The following is a 22,111-nucleotide window of genomic DNA, read 5'->3' on the forward strand; positions in this document are numbered from 1 at the left end:
CTGTTCCTGCATGTTGAGTGCAAGTCTTCGGGCTCCTGTACCTCCCCCCTTATGGTAGTAACGAGAAGATAGTGTGTCCTGGATGGTGAGGATCCTTAATGATGGATGCCACCTTCTTGAGTCACTAATTCTCGAAAATATTGTCAATAGTGAGGAGGATGGAGCTGGCTGAATCTACAACACTTTAGCCTCTTGTAGTTCTGTATCGAAATCTCCATTCCAGGCTGTGATGCAACCAAACAGAATGTTCTCTACCTTACACTGATAGAAATTACAAATCTTTGCTGACTTACAGTTCATACGATACCATTCCTCAAGCAAGTTATTGTTGATCCAGATTTCAGCATCTGCAGCCCTCAAGTAAGAAGCAAGGTTCTGCAGGACAGCTTTTCCTCCAGCTCCACCCTTGGAACAATGGATGAGATACTGAATCTTGCTGATGTTCCAGCAACTTTAACCAGCTGAGTTATATATGTTAGGTTTATGAAATACAGCAATTAGTTAACTTAGATATGGTAGAGTTTAAAAGGGGAAAAAACTTGACAGTTGTTCCTTCACTGAATCATTGTCCTCCAACTTTTGCTTTTGTGTCTCCATAAAGCCTGCATTTGATAAAGGATTCAAAACGTGCTCCTCGCTCATACAACCAAAGCAAAATGGAGATACTACAGAAAATATAAACCATTGACAATGTGTGCCTTTCAGGTTCCATTAACTGAGGCAGTAGATCCAGTGGACTTTGAAGATTATGTGATGATGCACCCTCCCATAATTGATGCGGGTCCCTTGAGGGACTTGTTGGAGTTTCCACCAGATGATATTGAAGTCATCTACAGCCCAAGAGAATGCCGAACGCTGGTCCAAGCTGTACCCGAGGAAAGGTAAAAGCTTCATTCTTTTCGAACCGTTTGATCAAATGTATGCTTAACTACTCAAAGCAAATAAAGTTATTGTATCCGCAGGAGAGTATGAAAACATATGACAGCAAAAACCAAATTAGAGGAAAATTGTTCAAAATAGTAAATGGTGTCAAGGCTGATGTATTTGTGATGCATTTATTCTACTCTTTTTAATTTATCATTTCTGTATTGATGCTCACCTACTATGGTTTAGGTGGAAGAATGTAGGGTGAAGGTCAAGTTGAGCTTGGATATTTTCATTTGACATTCTGTTGGAGGTGATCTAATACACGGCAGAGTACAAAACATCAGCACAACATTGCATTAAAACAAATCACATGATTAATTAATAAAGGGTGAGAGTAACTGAGTTATTAAAAAATTAGTGAGAAAATTTTAGATTAGTCAGAGTTTTCCTGTTTAGATTCAGAAATTAATGTTATTAGATTGAAAATTATATAAGTTTATCAATTATTTGGAGAGGAAAAGGAATAAAGATTGCGTGCATCTGTACACTGCCAAGAGACTGTATCATTGATTGCTGGACATTGAGAAACAGAGTTAATGACTTTTCAACTGATGGGAGGTTGTTGATTAAAATGCTTATCTCTCCATGGATGCTGCTTGACTTTCAGGTGAGAGGATAGAGGTTTAAAGGGGATCTGAGGGAAAAATTATTTTTGCGGAGTGGTTGGTATCTGGAATAATATGCCACGGGGTAGTGGAGGTGGGGATAATAACAACATTTAAAAGGCATCTTGGCAGGTACTTGAAAGAGTACCTGAGGGATATGGGGACTAATGCAGGTAAATGGAATTAGTAGATCCTTTAAATTTGAGCAAATCTGGCAACCTTTTATTCAATATTTTCATTTAATTTGATTTATTACTCTTCCAATTTTTTTTTTTTGAAGTGTTACATTTGATCAGAAAGTCTTTTTTTTAGGTCGTATCCTCAGAATGGATTGCCCAGTCCCTTTTTTTTTTTGTTTCTATTTTTTTGTATAGTGTAGTGGGGCTTTTTCCTCTTCATTTAAAATTCAAAGTTTTTTCTTTCCTCTTTTTTGAACTGATAAGAGGAGAATTGCTGTTTTCTTTTTTTATTATATATTATATACTAGCTTAACACTATGTACGATTTTGATAATGTCTATCTCAATCTCAGTTTGTATTATTGATATATATATTTGAGATAATTCTCCTCTTGTTTGTAGTTATGTTCCTTTAAAATCAATAAAAAGATAAAGAAAGGAATTAGAGAAGGGCATTATTGGACGAGTTGAAATGCCTTTTTCTCACTGTACTACTCTTAGACTTGCTATGTATCATCAGCATTTTCTGATTTGGATTCCATTTTAAACACCAGGAGTTTAGTCTTAATCTGCACATCCAGGTTTCAAGAAGGGATTTGATTTTAAAATAAGCACCATAATCGGAATCAAAAGGACAGTAAGTAGGAAATTTGTGAGTAATTTGTTGGGAAGTCGCATGAAGCAAGGGAAGAAGATAATTTTTAAAACCCACATTTTAAAATCAACAAAAATTATTTTTACTAAGAACTTTTGATAGCTAATTTTCAATGCAGGGAAGTATAGTTGGCAATACTTAGAGTGTAAAAGTAAGGGTAATTGTAGTTGCCATGATGGCTTACCTTTTCTGCAGCTGCTTAGTATCTACCATGTAACATTTTGCTGTTTGATGCATTTCAATGGTGAAGAAGACAGCAAGATTGCATTTTCACATATTTTTAGTGTGTTTGCACAGCCTAGGCAGTAGCTTTCGACATTCAACATTTCTGCATTTTTCCTATGGCTTTAGGTTCAAGTGCTATTTGCTAATGATGTAGTGAGCACAGTTAGCCTTGCTTTTTAACAACATACTCTGGTGCATTGAGTGAGTAGATGGAGTTCAATGGAAAGGTTACTTTTGATAAAGTGAAATTAAAAGATTTTCTTAAGTGGAAGGATAGCCATGGAGGTTGCATAAAACAAGTTCTTAAAGGGCTTGACAGTGTATAGTAGTTGCCATTTTCCCTGTCTTGGGTTCTGGTTTTAGGGCATGGACTGAAATAAAGAAGCTCCAAACCTTTGGAATTCTCTATCCCAGGATGATGATTCTCATTCAATGAGTATATTCAAAGAGGAGAATGTAAAGTTGTGAACATTAGGGGAATCAAAGGATATGGTATGGCACAATAAAACGCAAGTTCAGCCTTGATTTATAGGAATGCTATGTGGTTGAAATGGGAGTTGTTTGGAATATCCTTTTGATTGAGTTACAATAGCAGTAGTTTAAGGGCACTGACTGAGTTCGTTGTTCTATGTAGAATGAAGAGCAACTCTGCACCGGAACAGGCCCTTTAGCCCGTGATGGTGAGCTGAATTAATTAAGATAATGATGCCTAATTGAACTAATCCCTTCTGACTGTACATGATCCTTAATCCCTTCATTCTTTGCATATTCTTGTGCCTATCTAAGAGCCTCTTATTTGCCATTATTCTCCCTCTGCTACCAACCTTGGCAGTGCATTCCAAGCACCTGCCACTCTCTGCATGTTTGGAAAAACTTGCCATGGACATCTTTGAACTCTTCCATTTCCCCCCCCCCCCCTTAAAAATGTATATCCTCGAGTATTGGACATCTTGACACCGGTAGAAAGATATCAGCTGTCTATAATTTTATAGACTTCTATCAGGTCTCTTCTCAGCCTCCGCCGCTCCAGAGCAAAACAATCCCAGTTTGTCCAACCTCTCCCAATAGCACATGTTCTCTTATCCAGGCAGACCCATGCCGACCAAGATGCCTTATTCAAGCTAGTCCCATTTGCCAGCATCTGGCCCATAACTTAAACCTTTCCAATCCATGTACCTGTCCAGCTGTCTTTTAAAGTTGTTATTGTACCTGCCTCAACCACTTCCTCTGGCAGCTCATTTTGCATACATACCACCCTCTGTAGGAAAAAAGTTGCCCCTCAAGTTCCTATTAAATCTTTTCCCCTCTCATCTTAAACCTATGCCCCTTAGTTCTTGATTCTCCAAACTAATTCTTCACTCTATCTATGCCCTTCATGATTTTAGACACCTCTGTAAGATCCTTTCTCAGTCCCCATTGGAATAAAAACATATCCCATCTAGCCTCTCCTTCTAACTCAGTCCCTCATCCTGGCAACATCCCAAATCCCAAAGTTCAAGTTTATTGTCAACTACAACCAAATAAAACCCCACAGTGCATGCACAAAACATATAACACTCATTTGACCAGGAGCCTATATGCAGGGATAAGCAAAATGGATATGTTGTTTGAGTATTCATGGTGAGGGCAGGGGATAGCCTTGTAAGCTCCTCTAACATTGGTAGATATCAGGTCTGATTGCAAAAGTGACGTGCTGGAAACTTTGGCATGACTGTTTTTAAGTTGGCATGATTGAAGTCACCAGCAACAATGAAGACACCGTCAGGGCGAGTGGCTTCACACCGGCACTGTAGAGCTCCTGCCGCACTTCCCCTGCACTAGCACAGGGCAGATCCTTCATATAACAGGGCAACCAGAACTGAACACAATACTCTCCAGTGTCCTGTGCAACCAACTACAACTTCACCTCCTGACTTTTATACTCCATACCCTCACTTATGAAAGCTAGCATGTCTTCACCACCCTGTGACTCTGCTTTCAGTGAGCTGTGAGCCAGTACTCCAGGTGGCTGTGTTCTACAGCAGTCTTCAGGCTCTGTCAAGTCAAGTCACGTTTTATTGTCATTTCGACCGTAACTGCTCGTACAGTACACAGTAAAAACAAGACAACGTTTTTCAGGACAATGGTGCTACATGAACAATACAAAAACTACACTGAACTACGTGAAACAACACAAAACTACACTAGACTACAGACCTACCCAGGACTGCATAAAGTGCACAAAACAGTGCAGGCATTACAATAAATAAGACAGTAGGCACAGTAGAGAGCAGTAGGTTGGTGTCAGTCCATGCTCTGGGTATTGAGGAGTCTGATGGCTTGGGGGAAGAAACTGTTACATAGTCTGGTCGTGAGAGCCTGAATGCTTCAGTGCCTTTTGCCAGATGGCAGGAGGGAGAAGAGTTTGTATGAGGGGTGCGTGGGGTCCTTCATAATGCTGTTTGCTTTACGGATGCAACATGTGGTGTAAATGTCTGTAATGGCGGGAAGAGAGACCCCGATGATCTTCTCAGCTGACCTCACTATCCGCTGCAGGGTCTTGCGATCCGAGATGGTGCAATTTCCGAACTAGGCAGTGATGCAGCTGCTCAGGATGCTCTCAATACAACCTCTGTAGAATGTGGTGTGGATGAGGAGGTGGGAGATGGACTTTTCTCAGCCTTTGCAGGAAGTAGAGATGCTGCTGGGCTTTCTTTGCTATGGAGCTGGTGTTGAGGAACCGGGTGAGATTCTCCGCCAGGTGAACACCAAGAAATTTGGTGCTCTTAACGATCTCTACAGAGGAGTCGTCGATGTTCAGCGGACAGTGGTGGTTTCATGTCCTCCTGAAGTCAACAACCATCTCTTTTGTTTTGTTCACATTCAAAGACAGGTTGTTGGCTCTGCGCCTCCTCTCTGTATGCTGACTCATCGTTCTTGCTGATGAGACCCACCACGGTCATGTCATCAGTGAACTTGATGCTGTGGTTCGAGCTGTGTGTTGCAGCACAGTTGTGGGTCAGCAGAGTGAACAGCAGTGGACTGAGCACACAGCCTTGGGGGGCCCCCGTGCTCAGTGTGATGGTGTTGGAGATGCTGCTTCCAATCTGGACTGACTGAGGTCTCCCAGTCAGGAAATCTAGGATCCATTTGCAGAGGGAGGTGTTCAGGCCCAGTAGGCTCAGCTTTCCAATCAGTTTATGAAGAATGCTTGTGTTGAATGCTGAACTGAAGTCTATGAACAACATTCAAACGTACGTGTCTTTTTTGTCCAGGTGGGTCAGGGCTAGGTGGAGGGCGATGGCAATGGCGTCATCTGTTAACCGGTTGGGATGGTATGCGAGCTGCAGGGGGTCCATTGAGGGGGGCAGCAGGGTCTTGATGTACCTCATAACGAGCCTCTCAAAACACTTCATGATAATGGATGTGAGTGTGACGGGATGGTAATCGTTGAGGCAGAACACTGAAGACTTCTTCGGCATGGGGACAATGGTGGCGGCCTTGAAGCACGTAGGAACAACGGCGCTGCTCAGGGAAATGTTGAAGATGTCAGTGAGAATCTCTGCTAGCTGGTCTGCACATCCTCTAAGCACTCTACCAGGAATATTGTCTGGTCCAACAGCCTTCTGTTGGTTGACCCTGCATAGGGTTCTCCTCACATCGGCCACTGTAAGACACAGCACCTGGTCGTTTGGAGGAAGGGTGATCTTCCTCGCAGCCACGTCATTTTCTGCCTCAAAACGAGCGTAGAAGTTATTCAACGCATCTGGGAGAGAGGCATCACCAGCACAGGCAGGTGGTGTTGTCTTGTTGCCTTTCACTTTGAAAGCCATAGCTGGATTTGACTTGCCAAAATGAATACCTTGCACTTTTCTGAATTAAATTCCATTTGCCGTTCCTTGGCCCACATGCTCAGCTGATCAGGATCCCCCTGTACTTTTTGATTTCTGCAACTAATCTACACTCAGTGGCCACTTAATTAGGTACATCTGGTTACCTGCTTGTTAATATCTTATCAGCCAATCCTGTGGCTGCAACTCGATACATAAAAGCACGCAGGCAAGTTCGAGAGTTCTTCAGTTGCTGTTCAGACCAAACATCTGAATGGGGAAGAAATGTGATCTCAGTGACTTTGACGGTGACTTTTGGTGCCAGATGGAGTGGTTTGAGGATCTCAGAAACTGCAGATTTCCTGGGATTTTCATGCACAACAGTCTCTAGAGTTTACAGAGAATGGTGCGAAAAGCAAGAAACACTCAGTGAGTGGCAGTTCTGTGGGTGAAAGCACCTTGTTAATGAGAGAGGTCAGAGGAGAATGGCCAGACTGGTTCAAACTGGTGGGAAGGTGACGGTAACTCAGATAACCACACATCACAACAGTGGGGTGCAGAAGAGCATCTCTGAACGCATAACACATCAAACCTTGATGTGGATGGGATACAGCAGCAGAATACCATGAACGTACACTTAGTAGCCACTTTATTAAATACAGAAGGTACTTAATAAAGTGACCATTGAGTGTGTAACCTGTTGTGTCCTTTGGCAACATTCTGTACTATGAACTATGCCTCCAACCTTGGTGGCATCTGCAGATTTCAACTATTCAACAAAGTCATTTATAAATATCACACACAGCAGCAGTCTCGGTACAGATCCCTGCAGATCACCTCTAGTCACGCCACTTTGCTGTGTCTTCTGTGGGAAGCTAGCTTTGAATCCATATGGCCAAGTTACCATAGCTCCCATGCACCTTAATCTTCTAGATGGACCTACCATCTGATAACTTTCATTGTCACTTTTAAAAGTTCATGCTGGAAGCCTGTTTTCAACTCATAATTTTTGTAATTACTATTTTTATTCCTGTTTTCAGTGATATGGACCCTCATGTAAGGGACTGTGTGAGAACCTACACTGAGGACTGGGCCATCGTGAATCGCAAGTAAGCACTAGGTAGTATATTTTCACTCAATTTCTTTCGACTGGTTCAGTGAGCTTTAATTGTAATGCAGTTTTTAAACATTCGTTAAAACAGGTATCACAAGCTCAGCACAGGATTCAATCCCAACACACTTGACAAACAGAAAGAAAGACAAAAAGGTTTGCCAAAGCAGATCTTTGAATCAGATGAAATGCCAGACCCCAACAGTTACCAGGACGATCAGGTGAAGCACTTCATTGAATGTACTTACAAAACAATAGGAAACACATTACCCAGGGTGAGTTAGTTACAAGTTAATGTCATAGAGCATAGAAATCAATAAAATGGTGCATCTGGTTTTTATTGCATTGTTGCTTCTGGAAGCTTGGTGTAGACAAATTGAATATCATGTTTCCTGCATCCAGCAGTAGCAAAGTCACTTAATCGGCTGCAGTGTTTTGTGACATCCTGACATTGTGAAGGATATATATATATAGACACACACAATTATATGGTGCCTCGTGGATATTTCAAGTTTTGCAAATGTAGTCACAATGACTTGCTGGAGTGGTAGTCAATTTGGAAACAAATATGGTATCAACCACGCAGCAATGAGATGGACATTAAATTTAAATTTACTTTTATTGTAGTGCAAAAAGTTGGAGCATGGAAGTTAACAAAAAGGTCTCTAATTGCAGGATGATTTGAAACGGCGTTCTGTATCCATAGACGACACTCCTAGAGGTAGCTGGGCCTGCAGTATTTTTGATCTCAAGAATTCGCTTCCTGATGCTGTCCTTCCAAATCTACTAGATCGATTCCCTATTGAAGAAATAGACCAACAGAATGAAGAACAGAGGAAGGGAAATCGACATAAGGAGCTATTTGCACTTTATCCAGCGCCAGATGAGGTTGGAAAATAGTTTCATGTTCTTTACATTGTTGTAGAATGGGTGGGTTTAATCTGTGGTTGCTATTGAATGATATTGATGGCAACCTTATTCAAAAACCACACAATTGCAGATGGGAGAAATTAAAGTTATCTTGATACAACCTTGATAATACTCTGAGATTGCTTTACATCTGATGTATTATGCTTGCCATTGCTATACTTCATCTGGATGCTGAACACCTGTATTGGGAAGTGTTTCATTGTCCAGAGCTAAAGTTCTTCAATATCGTAAGTACAAAATAAAAAAAAAAACTGAGAAAACTTAAATATTTTATATGATCTACTGAACTGTTGTTACAAATGAACAATTTCTGTACAAGTTGACCACTTTGAACAAATACAGTCCTTCCCATTTTGCTTCATATAATTTTCTGCCATACTCTTCAGCTAGCTGAAGATATGCTTTCCAGAGCTGAATTTGTGGTTGTATTACTTTTCCTGTAAAAACAAAAAAAACTTCTGTATTTGGTGTTGTTTTCCGGCAGTTTGTGTGGGCAGTTAATTTGTAACCAGTCATAAGAAGACTTTCATTTTGAATTACTATGTTTTTTCCTCCTATTATCAGTTCCTTGGGCTCTAGTTATTGCTTTCATTTCCTTATTCTCTGAAAAATACAGGAACAAGAATTGAGCTTTACCCAGCCCTTTCACCACTTTGCCAGAAACTGCTTTTAGATAACATTTTTATTCCGACAATTGACTCGACCTCCTACTTCCGTCCTAACTTCTGTGATTTTCTTCACTCCTTTGGAAGATGACTCAGTCCTGGATTTTGATTTTCATGCATGAACCAGCTCAGTATAGGTCAGGCTGAAGGGTATCATTGATCAATCCATCCTTGTCCCATGTCCATATAGGTAGGTCGACTACATAAGAACATAAGGAGTAGGAGCAGGTGTAGGCTATTTGGTCCATCGAGCCTGCTCCACCATTCAATAAGATCAATAGGTGCAGGACTAGGCCATTCAGCCCTTTGAGCCAGCACCACCATTCACTGTGATCATGGCTAATCATCCACAATCAGTACCCTTTTCCCACCTTTTCTCCATATCCCTTCACTCTGCTATCTTTAAGAGCTCTATCTAACTCTTTCTTGAAAGAATCCAGAGAATTGGCCTCCACTGCCTTCTGAGGCATAGCATTCCACAGAACCACAACCCTCTGTGTAGAAAAGTTTTTCCCTCAACTCCATTCTAAATTGTCTACCCCTTACTCTTAAACTGTGGCCTCTGGTTCTGGACTCCCCCAACATCGGGAACATATTTCCTGCCTCTAGCGTGTCTAATCCCTTAATAATCTTGCATGTTTCAATCAGATCCCCTCTCATCCTTCTAAATTCCAGTATATACAAGCCCAGTCGCTCCAATCTTTCACCATATGACAGTCCTGCCATCATGGCTGTGGCCTCTGCTCCACCTACCTGCCCTTTTCCGAATAATCCTTAATTCCACCACTGTGCAAAAGTCTTTGTGTGTCTTAAATATATTTAATGAGGTAGCCCCTACTGTTTCCTTGTGCAGAGAATTCCATAGATTATCTATTCGCTGGGAAAAGCAATTTCTCTTATCCACGAACTTTGAGGCTATGTCCCCTAGTTCTCATTTCACTTACCAGTGGAAACAACTTTCTGTAAGACCAGGGACATGGGAGTAGTATTGGCCCTTTTGGGTGATCGAGTCTGCTCCTCCATTCGATCATAGCTGATTGATTTTCCTTCTGAACCTTATTCTCCTGCCTTCTCCCGGTAACATTTGACAGACTTTGTTAAAACGATAACCAACATCCAGCTGAACCTGGAGGATATTAATGGTCAGTTTCAACATGGTGTCTCTGTTCACGAGAATTCTCATTAAGGGCAGCTTGGCCCTTCTGAAGTCAAGGTTTGACACCACTGACCTTTTTGAACACATGCTTATATCAGCATACTTCCTCTATAACAGGAACTACCATGAAGAAATGGACAGAGTGGCCATGGGATTGTCTTTGTTACTGGCTGTTGCTAATTTCTGCATAAAGGACTTTGAGGAGAGGGCTCTGAGTTCATCGTCCTTGCACCCCACATTCTTCAGATACTTCGTCATGTGGCCTCATCGGCTCCAGGCACTCCCAACAGTTCCACGACCATCTGAACAGTATACGTCCAAACATTCAATTTACAATGGAGATGGAGGAGAATGGTTGCCTCCAATTCCAGGCCATTCTCATCTGATGGAAACTGGACAGTAGCCTCGGACATGGTGTTCATTGGAAACACACTCACACGGACTTATACCTCAGCAATAACAGCCACCGTCACACCTCCCAACGTAGAGTGGTTCTTTGTACTTTGATCAATCATGCGAAAACTTTTTAGGACCCAGAGAGTCTCCTTGAGGAAATCAGACGATTACACACGATGTTCCGACAGAATGACTACAAGGTGAAAGAAATCACTGACGGGGAAAATCCAGGAAACAACAAGGAGGAACCCATCGCTACCACCTGTCTTCCCTATATTTCCACAGTTTCTGGAAGGATCGCCAGGATCCTGAAGAAATACTGGATTAATACCATCTAGATACCCATAAAGAAGCTCAGGTGACAGCTTATACAGGTCAAAGATGACCTGGGACTCAGATTGGCTGGTGTTTACAGGATTTCCTGATTTTCTGTTTGGGTTACCTGGATAAATCAGCGGTAGCAGAACACTGCATTTACAAAGGCCATCAGTTTGACTTTGGCACAAAAATACTGTGCTATGCCAATGGCTTTTGGAACCACCTGCTAAAGGAAGCTATTGAAATAAAACTAGAGGAAAACTCGAAGTAAAAAGTGGAATTCGATTGTAAACAAAGTGGGAGAGCAGAAACCTGAATGGATAAGGACTTACCCATCAGGAGGGATGGACTACAGGGGTATAAATACCACTGGACTAGACATGCCCAGGCATCATCCCTGAAGATGAAGGCAGAGTTTGTCATAGAAACATTGGTTATAATTGATACCTGTACCTGGTTGGAATCCTGAGAAGAGTTTATTCGTCATATACGCAGGGAAAGCACTGGATCTTTTTTCAACATTTGATGCCTTATTAATCAAGAACCTATCAACCTCCACTTTACAGCCTCTGCAGCCATCTTTAGCAATTAATTCAAGAAGAAATTTCTTATCTCTATTCTAAAGGGATGTCCTTCTACTCTGAGGCTGTGCCCTCTGGTCCTGTACTCTTCCACTATTGGATGCATCCTCTCCATGTCCACTCTATCTTGACCTTTCAATATTCAATAGGTTTCGATAGGATACTTCCCTTATTCTAGATTCTAGTGAGTACAGACACCACTCATAAATGCTCCTCATATGTTAATCCTTTCATTCAATGCCAACATGTCCTTTCTTAGATATGGTGCTCAAAACTGCTTCCAGTACTCCAAATGTGGTCTGATCAATGCTTATAAAGCTTCAACATTACATCCTTGCTTTTATATTCTAGTCCTCTCGAAATGATTGCTAACATTGCATTTGTCTTCCTTGCCACCAATTCAACCTGCAAGTTAACTTTTAGGGAATCCTGCACGAGTCTTCTCAAGTCCATTTTCACCTCTTATTTCTGAATTTGCTCCGTGTTTAGAAAATAGTGTGCGTTTTTATTCCTTCTACCAAAGTCTATGACCATACACTTCCTAACACTGTATTCCATCTGCCTCTTTGCCCGTTCTCCTAATCTGTCCAAGTCCTTCTGCAGACTCTCTGCTTTCTCAACACTACCTGTCCCTCCACCTATCCACAAACTTGGTCACAAAGCCGTCCAACGTGTCATCTAGATTATTGACGTATAACGTGAAAAGAACTGATCCCAACACTTTCCCCTGCAGAACACCACTAGTCACTAGCACCCAACTTGACTGCAACTGCTGGATCCTTCCCCTCCCACTCCAATTTTCTCTGTGGGTCCAATGAGATATCCTGAACCCAGGCACCAGCCAGCCAACATAGCCTTTGGGACCCTCGATCAATGTGACAGGGAATGTGTCTATTCCCGTGGTTACACTATTCCTAATTACAACTACATTTCTCTTCACAAACACGAGAAAGTCTGCAGGTGCTGGAAATCCAAAACAATACAGACAAAATGCTGGAGGAACTCAGGAGGTTAGGCAGCATCAACGTTTCGGGCCGAGACCCTTCTCCAGGACTGAGAAGGAAGGGGAAGATGCCAGAATAAAAAGGTGGGGTGGGGGGTGGGGAAAGAGGCAAGATGGAAGGTGATATGTGAAGCCAGGTGGGTGGTAAAGGTCAAGGCTGGAGAATAAAGAACCTGATAGGAGAGGAGAGTGGACCATAGGAGAAAGGGAAGGAGGGTGGGACCCAGGGCGAAGTAGTAGGCAGGTGAGAAGAAGTAAGAGGTCAGAATAAGGAATGGGGAGGGGAATTTGTTTACTGGAAGGAGAAATTGATCTTCATGCCATTGGGTTGGAAGGTACCCTGATGGAATATAAGATGTTGTTCCTCCACTCTGAGGGTGCCCTCATCTTAGCACAACATTTCACTTCTTTCCCCTCTTTTGAATGACTGTCTGAACCATGGTGCCATTGTTCAGCGGCTCATCCTTCCTTCCTCACAGGCATCTCTTTCCTCTCTCTCCTCCTCGAACCTTACCCCTTCTGAACACACTGCCTTCAACCCTTTCCGCACCAATCCCAACCCTACCATCGAACCCGCAAAGTGGGTGCTGTTGTAGCATGGTGGACTGACCTCTACTTTGCTGAGGCCAGGTAGCAACTTTTAGTCACCTCCTGATACCTACCCCTTGAAGATGACCCACACCAGACCATCAGAAAACTGTGCCTGAGATCTCACTGACCTCAACTCTGGAGAACTCCTTCCCACTGCTACAAAACTCATAGTTTCCTTACCACACACTGCTCACTAAAACCTCCAACCCAAGATCCACAGACCTAACGGTCTGGGTAGGCCCATCGTCTCTGCCTGCTCTTGCCCCACTGAATTCGTGTCCTCATGCCTCAACCCCAATCTGTTCCTCTTGGTTCAGTCTCTTCCCACCAACATCCGTGGCACTTCTCATGCCTTCTATCTCCTCACTAATACTCAATTCCCTGGCCCTGACTGCCTCATTTTCACCATGGATGTCGAGTCCCTTTACAGTTCTATCCCCCACTGAGAAGGTTTTAAAGCTTTCCACTTCTTTCTCAATAAAAGAACCGAACTGTTCTCCTCCACCACCACCCTCCTTGATCTGGCAGAACTGTTCCTCACATTACCCCAAACTCCATGAACCCTTATCTTCTGGCTAAGTTCTTTTTTGTGGCACCTTCTCAAATGCCTTCTGGGAATCAAAGTATATGAAATTGTCCTATTCCCATCCCTCCACTGTGCTCATTAATACCTCAAAGAATTCCAGTAAGGATCTGCCCTTCATGAATCCATGCTCGAAGCTGTCATTAAGGAGGAAATAGCAAGATACCTGGAAGTGCCTGATGGAACCACTTCCAAATGTCTTGCTGTTTCTTCCTGAATGATAGCTTCAAGCATATTCCCAAACAGACATTAAGCTAAATGGCCTATAGTTTCCTGCATCTTACGTTATCCTTTTGCCTCCATCATTTTCTAAACAGAACTGTGACGTTCACTGTCTTCCAATCTACCAGGACGTGCCCAGGGTCCAGAGAATTTTACTACTCCAAGTGACTTTGTATGTGTGAGCTTTTAGTTGGATGCCATCATTTGTTTCCGTAGTTATCCAAGGCTGGCTCTCCCCATCCTTACTGTCCTTGCCTTTAACCAAATATGCCTTTGTTGAGCACTGTAAAAAATCATTTGAAAGTTTCCACTGTTCCTCAGTTGTCCCACTATATAGCTTGAGTTCCTAGCTCCTCCCTCATCCCATTATAGTCTCCCTTAATTATGTAGAATACACTGGTTTGAGATCAAACTATTGCACCTGCATTTGTATGAGAAGTTTCATCATACTGTGATCACTTTTTCTGGCATAACTGATTGGCAGGTCTTAGAAACATGAGATCGATCTGATTTCACTTCCTGAAAAGGAAGAGCGCTTCTAAATGAAGTGTTTCAACAGCTACCTTATTGTTATGTGAGCTACTCATCTTTTTGTTTAGTGCAATATCACATTACTTACACACTTCCCATTGGAGAAGCTCTCTAGAATGGCCCAATGATGACTGTGGCTTTTCTGAAAAACTTGTCCGACATTTTGTTTCCCTTTCTTGAGAGGTTATGGCCAGCAATAAATATTTATGAAAGTTGCCTTGACTAACAATGAACTAACTAAACTGCTTTGTTTCAAATTGATTACAGGATGAACCAATAGAAAGGCACACAGTCCCTGAAGTTCCCCGGGAGCACTTCGGTCAAAGGCTCCTTGTGAAATGCTTATCTTTGAAGTACGTGGGTTTTTGTTTTAAAAAATAAATTGTGAATTGTTAAATTATTTTGCAGATTGAAGAATGTGAAAATTGAACAGAATTTCAGAAAGGAGGAAGAACAAAAATATAGATTGGCCTAACATCAAAAACAGGAAAATGCTGGTGGCTATTATAAAAGATGTGATAAAAGGAAACTCAGAAAATATCATGGTGATTAGACTAAGCCAACGTAGATTTATGTAAGGGAAATTACCTTTGACAAATCTGCTGGAGCTAGAATGTATCTGGTTGAATAGGTAAATATTAGAAAAAGTGGATATGGTTTATGGAACTTGTATAAGGCCTTTGATACAATCCCACATAAGAGGTTAGTGTGCAAATTAAAGGTCATAGAATTGGGATGATATACAAACATGGTTTGAAAACTGACTGATAAGAACAGAAAATGGGAATACTTGGGACATTGTTGGGGTTGCTAAGGAAGGGATCAGTACTTCTACCCTAGCTGATTATAATATGGAAACATTCACAAATCAAGCTGTGTTGGAACCAGGAAAGGAAGAAAACAAGCAAGTTTTATGTTATACAGAGGGCGGAGGAGGGATGGATGAATAAAGGGAGCCTCTTACAGGGTGAGCTGGGGTTTCCATGGTGATAAGCTATAGTTGAAGTCATCCAGTTGTTAGCTTAATAAGAGAATTTAGAACATGGACAAAGAAAGTACTGAAGCTGTGAACAGAACATTTAGATAGAGAGAATACAAATAACGGATCCTAAAATCTAAAAAACACAGGATTATACAAAATCCCCAGCGAATCAGGGAGAAGAACTGAAGCAACATTACTCATGGATGACTTATGGTAGAACTGATTCATCAGAAAGTGAACAAACCTGAAGCTGTAGAATTCAGTATTGAGTCTGGAATGTTGTATACTGCCCAAATGGAATGTGATATTCTTATGTTTACTGATGACACAAAACTAGCTGGGGCAAGGAAGCTACAAAAGTAAGATTAACTTATTTGTTACGTGCACATCAAAACATTGAATCACACACTGTAATGTGTCGATTGCATCAACAACAAACACAATCTGAGAAAGTGCTGGGCACAACCCCTCAAGTGTGATTGTACTTCTGGTTCCAACATAGCATGCCCACAACTTAGTAACCCTAACCCGTAGGACTTTGGAATGTGGAAGAAAACTGGAAGACCTGGAGGAAACCCACACGGACTACTGTCCACGGTTTTGGTTTCCTTGCCTAAAAAAGGATATACAATGGTTTCCAGTCAGGAAACTTTGGGACCAATACATTTTGGCCCAATTAAGTGGCTATCCCAACTAGTCAAACTTTCATGGAAATAATTAAAAAGGTATAAACAAAAAAACAAATTACCATTTGAGTAACAAATTATGTATTTAAATGAAATACAGAACAAATTAAAACACTTACCAATACTACTATAGTATAAAAAATGCATTTGTTCCAAATAGTTATCGATGAAGGAATTTATCCAGTGTATGCTGTCCTTTGATTGACTGTAAATGAACAAAGTCAGCGTAGACACTGCCTTCATTCAATGGTTTTGGTGATTGCATTCTCCAAATCTTCATTTTCATTGTAACATCCAAGATGAATGTTGAAACCTTCAAACTCGTAATAGTTCCTAACTTGTTTAAGTAGTGACATTGATTCATTTTCTCTCCCAGCTGCTTCTGGCATCTATAAGCCTGAATGTTTGAAACTGCAATGAACAAAATGGTTCTAGTTGTGTTAATGCTAATTCTCACCACCTATCAGTGACAAAAGTCACTGCTTTTTGAACACAAACGCATGCAACTGAACTCTGCCATGGATGGTCCCAAACCCGGCTGTGAAAGGAGTAGGATTGGACATGGCGTTAGCAACCCCACACCGCTACAGAAATGCGAACAGAAGCTCTGAAGTCCTCGTCCCTGGGCGGGGAAACACCTTCACCTAAAAGATGTATGAAGTTGCCTTATGAAAGCAGAAGCCAGGAGGTTGATCAGCCCAGGACTGACGGCTCTGGCAAGCCGCTGTTGGCGGCCTATGCCCCTGTACAGTTGATGGGCTGACGAAGAGTAAGAAACACAACTAACGCTATTTTTAAAAACTGTTCACTCTAAGCACGGTGTAGTACCTAACGGCCATACAAGTGTGCACAACTGATGCTAGTTAGAACGTTTGGCAGTAGTCTCCTGTCCCAATTAAGTGGCACATTATCCCAAATAAACAAGGGGAATTCTGGCCATTCTCTCAATTAGTTTTTGTTCAAATAAGTGGCTTCCCCGATTAGACAATGGCCCAAATAACTGGAATTCGCTTACTTGCCATTAGAGGGAATGCAGTGGAGGTTCACCAGCTTGATTCCTAAAATGGCATGATATGTACATGAAGAGACTGCTTCACAAACAGGAGAGAATCTGCGGGTGTTGGAAATCCAAGCAACACACAAAATGCTGGAGGTACTCAGCAGGCCAGGCAGCATCTATGGAAAAGAGTACAGTTGACATTTTGGGCCTAGATCCTTCAGCAGAACTGGAGGACAAAAAAGATGAGTAAAGCTAAAAAGGTGGGGGGCGGGGGGAGGGAGAACCACAAGGTGATAGGTGAAACCGGGAGAGGGAGGGGTGAAGTAAAGAGCTGGGAAGTTGATTGGTGAAAGAGATACAGGGCTGGAGAGGGGGTAATCTAATAGGAGAGGACAGACGGCTATGGAAGAAAGAAAAAGGGAAAGGAGCACCAGAGGGAGGCAATGGGCAGGCAAGGAGATAAGGTGAGAGAGGGAAAAGGAAATGGGGAATGGTGAAGGGAGGGGTGGCATTACCGGAAATTGATGTTCATGCCACCAGGTTGGAAGGCTACTCAGACGGAATATAAGGTGTTGCTCTTCCAACCTGAGAGTGGCCTCATTACGACAGTTGAGGAGGCCATGGATGGACATATTGGAATGGGAAGTGGAACTAAAATGGGTGGCCACTGAGAGATCCCATTTTTTTTCTCATGGACGGAGTGTAAGTGCTCAGCAAAGCATCTCCCAATCTATGTTGGGTCTTACCGATATACAAGAGGCCACACTGGGAGCACTGGACACAGTATACAACCCCAACAGACTCACGGGTGAAGTGTCGCCTCACCTGGAAAGACTCTTTGGGTCTTGAATGGTAGTGAGGGAGGAGGTGTCAGGGCAGGTGTAGCACTTGTTCCACTTGCAAGGGAACGTGCCAGGAGGGAGATCAGTAGGGATAGACAAACGGACAAGGGAGTCGCGTAGGGAGTGATCCCTGTGGAAAGCAGAAAGTGGGGGGGTTGGGGGGGGGGGGAGAGAAAGATGTGCTTGGTTGTGGGATCCCGTTGGAGATGGCGGAAGTTGCAGAGAATTATATGCTGGATGCAGCGGTTGGTGGGGTGGTAGGTGTGGACAAGAAGAACCCTATCCCTGGTTGGGTGGTGGGAGAATGGAATGAGAGCAGACGTGTGTGAAATGGAAGAGATGTGGTTGAGAGCATCGTTGATGGTGGAGGAAGGGAAGCCCCTTTCTTTGATGAAGGAGGACCTCTCGTTCGTTCTGGAATAAAAAGCCTCATCCTGAGAGCAGATGTGGTGAAAATGAGAAGGGGATTGCATTTTTACAAGTAATGGGGTGGAAAGAAGTATACTCCAGGTAGCTGTGAGAGTCCTTCGGTTTATGAGACATTTGTAGATAAGCTGTCTCCAGAGATAGTGACAGACAGATCGAGAAAGGGGAGGGAGGTGTTGGAATTGGACCAGGTAAATTTGAGGGCAAGGTGGAAGTTGGAGGCAAAGTGGATGAAGTCAATGAGTTCTGCATGTGTGCAGGAAGCAGCAATAATGCAGTGGTCAATATGGCGTAGGAAAAGTGCGGGACGGCCACCAGTGTGGGCTTGGAACATAGACTGTCCTACATAGCTGACAAAATGGCAGGCATAGCTGGGACCCATGCGAGTGCCCATGGCTACACCTTTTGTATGAAGGAAGTGGGAGGAGCCAAAGGAGAAATTATTAAGAGTGAGGACAAGTTCCACTAGGCAGAGGAGAGAGGTGGTGGAGAGGAACTTGTTGGGTCTGGTGTTCAGAAAAAACTGGAGAGCTTTAAGGCCTTCCTGGTGAGGGATGGAGGTGTATAGGAACTGGACATCCATAGTAAAAATAAGATGATGGGGGCCAGGGAACTTGAAAAGATACAGAGTGAGTGAAGTGTCACGGATGTAGTTAGGAGGGGACTGAACTGGAGTGGGGGGGTGGATAAAACAGAGTCAAGGTATGCAGAATTGAGTTCATTGGGGCAGGAATAAGCTGAAACAATGGGTCTACCTGGGCAGGTAGGTTTGTGGATCTTGGATAGGAGGTAGAAACTGGAGGTGTGGGTTGCAGGAACTATGAGGTTGGTGGCCGTGGATGGGAGATCCCCAGAGCTAATGAGGTCAGTGATGGTGGTGGGTGACAATGGCCTGGTGCTTCTTAGTGAAGACAAGGCGTAAGCAAGAGAAGGTGTCTGAGGTCAGTGTGCCGGACTACTACAGCACTCCCCCCCCTCCCCCCCATCTGCAGCTTTGATAATGAATTTAGTATTTGTGTGGAGAGAGTGGAGAGCAGAGGGTTCGGAAGGAGTGGGGTTGGAATTGTAGAGATGAGTGTTGAAGTCGAGATGGTCGATGTCCCGTTGGCAGTTGGCAGTGAAAAGGTCCAGAGCAGCCAGAAGAACAGGGTCTTATGTCCAGGAAGAGGAGGAGTGTTGAAGACAGGAGAAGGGGTCATTGGTGCAGGGTGGAAAGTTCTTGCCTAAGAAGTCAGCTCAGAGATGGAGGCAGTGGAAGAAAAGCTCAGTGTCATGGTGGGTGTAGAACTCACTGAGGTGTGGGCACGGAGGCAGAGGTGAGGCCTTTACTGAGGACAGAGTGTTCTGCTTCAGAGAGAAAAAGGTCAGAGGGAATAATGAAGATCCGGCACAGATCAGATTAGATTAGATTAGATTATGAGGACACTCAGTCCTCGTTTATTGTCATTTAGAAATGCATGCATTAAAAAAAGATACAATGTTCCTCCAGTATGATATCACAGAAACACAAGACAGATCAAGACTAAAACTGACAAAAACCACATAATTATAACATATAGTTACAACAGTGCAAAGCAATACTGTAATTTGATGAGAGCAGACCATGGGCATAGTAAAAAAAAAAAGTCTCAAAGTCCTGATAGCCCCAACATTTCACGCAGACGGTAGAAGGGAGAAACTCTCTCTGCCATGAGCTTCCAGTGCTGCAGACTTGCCGATGCAGCATCCGGAAGCACCGGACCACAGTCCGACTCTGAGTCCGTCCGAAAACTTCGAGCCTCTGACCTGCCCTCCGACACCGAGCACCATCTTTCCTGAGCGCTTCGACCCTGGCCCCGGCTGCCAAGCAACAGGCAAAGCCGAGGATTCGGGGCCTTCCCCCCAGAGATTTCGGATCGCACGGTAGCAGCGGCAGCGAAACAGGCATTTCAAAAGTTTCACCAGATGTTCCTCCGTGCTCTCATGTCTGCCTCCATCAAATCAGAATTGTGCACGGCGTCCTACTTGACAGATAACAGATATTCATCACCAGAGAGGCAGTGCGCGCTGCGTCGTGCCACCATCTTCTCCGGCCATCTTCTGCTCCCAGAGAGCTGGGATCTAGGGGGGAAGGGTGTTGTTAGTGTCTGAGGAGAATGGAGTGTCTGAGGGATAAGAGACTGCTTAAACTGGCCTGTATTCAGGATGAGAAGAGATCTCATTGAAGCTAATTTTGGCTGGCATGGGGATGGTGTGGAGTGGAGGTGGAGGATGATTGCTGACTGACGATGTCTAGAATCAGGGTTAGCATCTTGGGACAAAGGGAAGATTTTTAAGGCTGCACTATGGAGAAATTTCGTTATTCAGCATGATGGAGAGCTCATACAAGGGATTATCTATCATAGAATAGGGCAGAGACCAAATTGATGAATGTATTCAAGAAAGAGAAAGGTAAGTTTTAGGGTACAAAAGGAATCAATAGATATGGTGGGAGAGCAGGAACATGGTTTTGAGATAATGAATTATTCATGAATTGTATTAAATAGTAGAGCAGACTCAAAGGGCTAACTGCTGACTCTAAACAATTTGGAAGGTATGTCCATGCAACTTTAAAACCAAATTCTTGTCTTTGCAGATTTGAAATTGAAATTGAGCCAATTTTTGCAAGCTTGGCCTTGTATGATGTCAGAGAAAAGAAAAAGGTTGGTGCTGTGAGATATTATTTTGCCATTCTTAATGTTTTGTTAATTTTCTCCCTAAAGACATTTTGAATCTTATTGGTATAAAACCCAACAGTGCTAATAATCCCACCCCACAACATACCCTACTGGCTATTCCAAGTGTTAATCAACAAAGAATGTTACAAGTTATTGAACCTTGAGTTCCGTTAAATATAAAAAGGAACCAGTTCACATATTTACATTTGTACTGGACAAGAATGGGAGCAGAGAGTCAAATTCAAATTTGTCCTTTTTACCCCTGTTCTCCTCACTATCTGTCTCCAATTTTGCATTCATACATGGGATCCTCCTGCACTGCATTGCTCAGCTTCTTATGGACTGTGCCATAAATTTATTGAGATGCAGTGTGGAGTAGGCCCTTTCGGCCCTTCGAGCCACACTGCAGAGCAACTCACCAACTTAACGCTCCCTAATCTTGGGACAGTTTTACAATGTCCAACTAACCTACCAAGTGGTACCTCTTTGGGCTGTGAGAGAAAGCCCACGTGGTCACGGGGAGAACGTATAAACTGCTTACAGACAGCGATGGGAATTGAACCGGTCACCTGTACTGTAAAGCGTTGTGCTGGCCACTGTACTACTGTGCAGTGGGTTTCCGAATCCACCCTGCATGCTCTCTTTCCACCACTAGTGCACAGTTGCTGTAACATGTGCCATCTGTAAAATGCATTGAGGTTTGTTCCTATACACTAATCTAGCACCACCTCCCAAAACTGTGACTTCTACCACAATGAAAACCAAAGGTAACAGGTGAATGGGAGCACCATCATTTGCAGATCCTCTCCAGGTCATGTATTATTCTGATCTGGCAGTATATTGCTGGTCCTTCACGTCTCAGAGTGTTAAGTTCTGAATACCACATCACCAAATGGGCAACATTAGGTCAAGAAAGCTCAGCACCAGCTTCTCAGGAACATTCAGGGTGGCAGTTGATGTTGTCCCTGGCCTGTGGCGCTTAGATACTGAAAA

At 43.0% G+C, this 22,111-nt stretch overlaps 1 protein-coding gene across 12 annotated transcripts in view; it reads left to right on the forward strand.

Moving 5' to 3' along the window:
* dock7 (dedicator of cytokinesis 7) overlaps positions 1-22,111 on the forward strand; it is a 183,674-nt gene that overhangs the window by 15,791 nt on the left and 145,772 nt on the right. For 6 of the 12 annotated variants that reach the window (XM_072273927.1, XM_072273915.1, XM_072273918.1 and 3 more), the window contains exons 3-8: positions 706-881; positions 7,440-7,508; positions 7,602-7,785; positions 8,186-8,398; positions 14,754-14,839; positions 21,037-21,103. In XM_072273927.1, coding sequence (XP_072130028.1) covers positions 706-881; positions 7,440-7,508; positions 7,602-7,785; positions 8,186-8,398; positions 14,754-14,839; positions 21,037-21,103 — 795 coding nt within the window. Of the gene's footprint in view, positions 1-705; positions 882-3,224; positions 3,271-7,439; positions 7,509-7,601; positions 7,786-8,185; positions 8,399-14,753; positions 14,840-21,036; positions 21,104-22,111 lie in introns of those variants that run through there. The other 6 variants (XM_072273929.1, XM_072273922.1, XM_072273923.1 and 3 more) reach the window with 2 other exon arrangements.

Source organism: Mobula birostris, chromosome 12 (assembly GCF_030028105.1).
Source record: "Mobula birostris isolate sMobBir1 chromosome 12, sMobBir1.hap1, whole genome shotgun sequence".
Classification (NCBI taxonomy): domain Eukaryota; kingdom Metazoa; phylum Chordata; class Chondrichthyes; order Myliobatiformes; family Myliobatidae; genus Mobula; species Mobula birostris.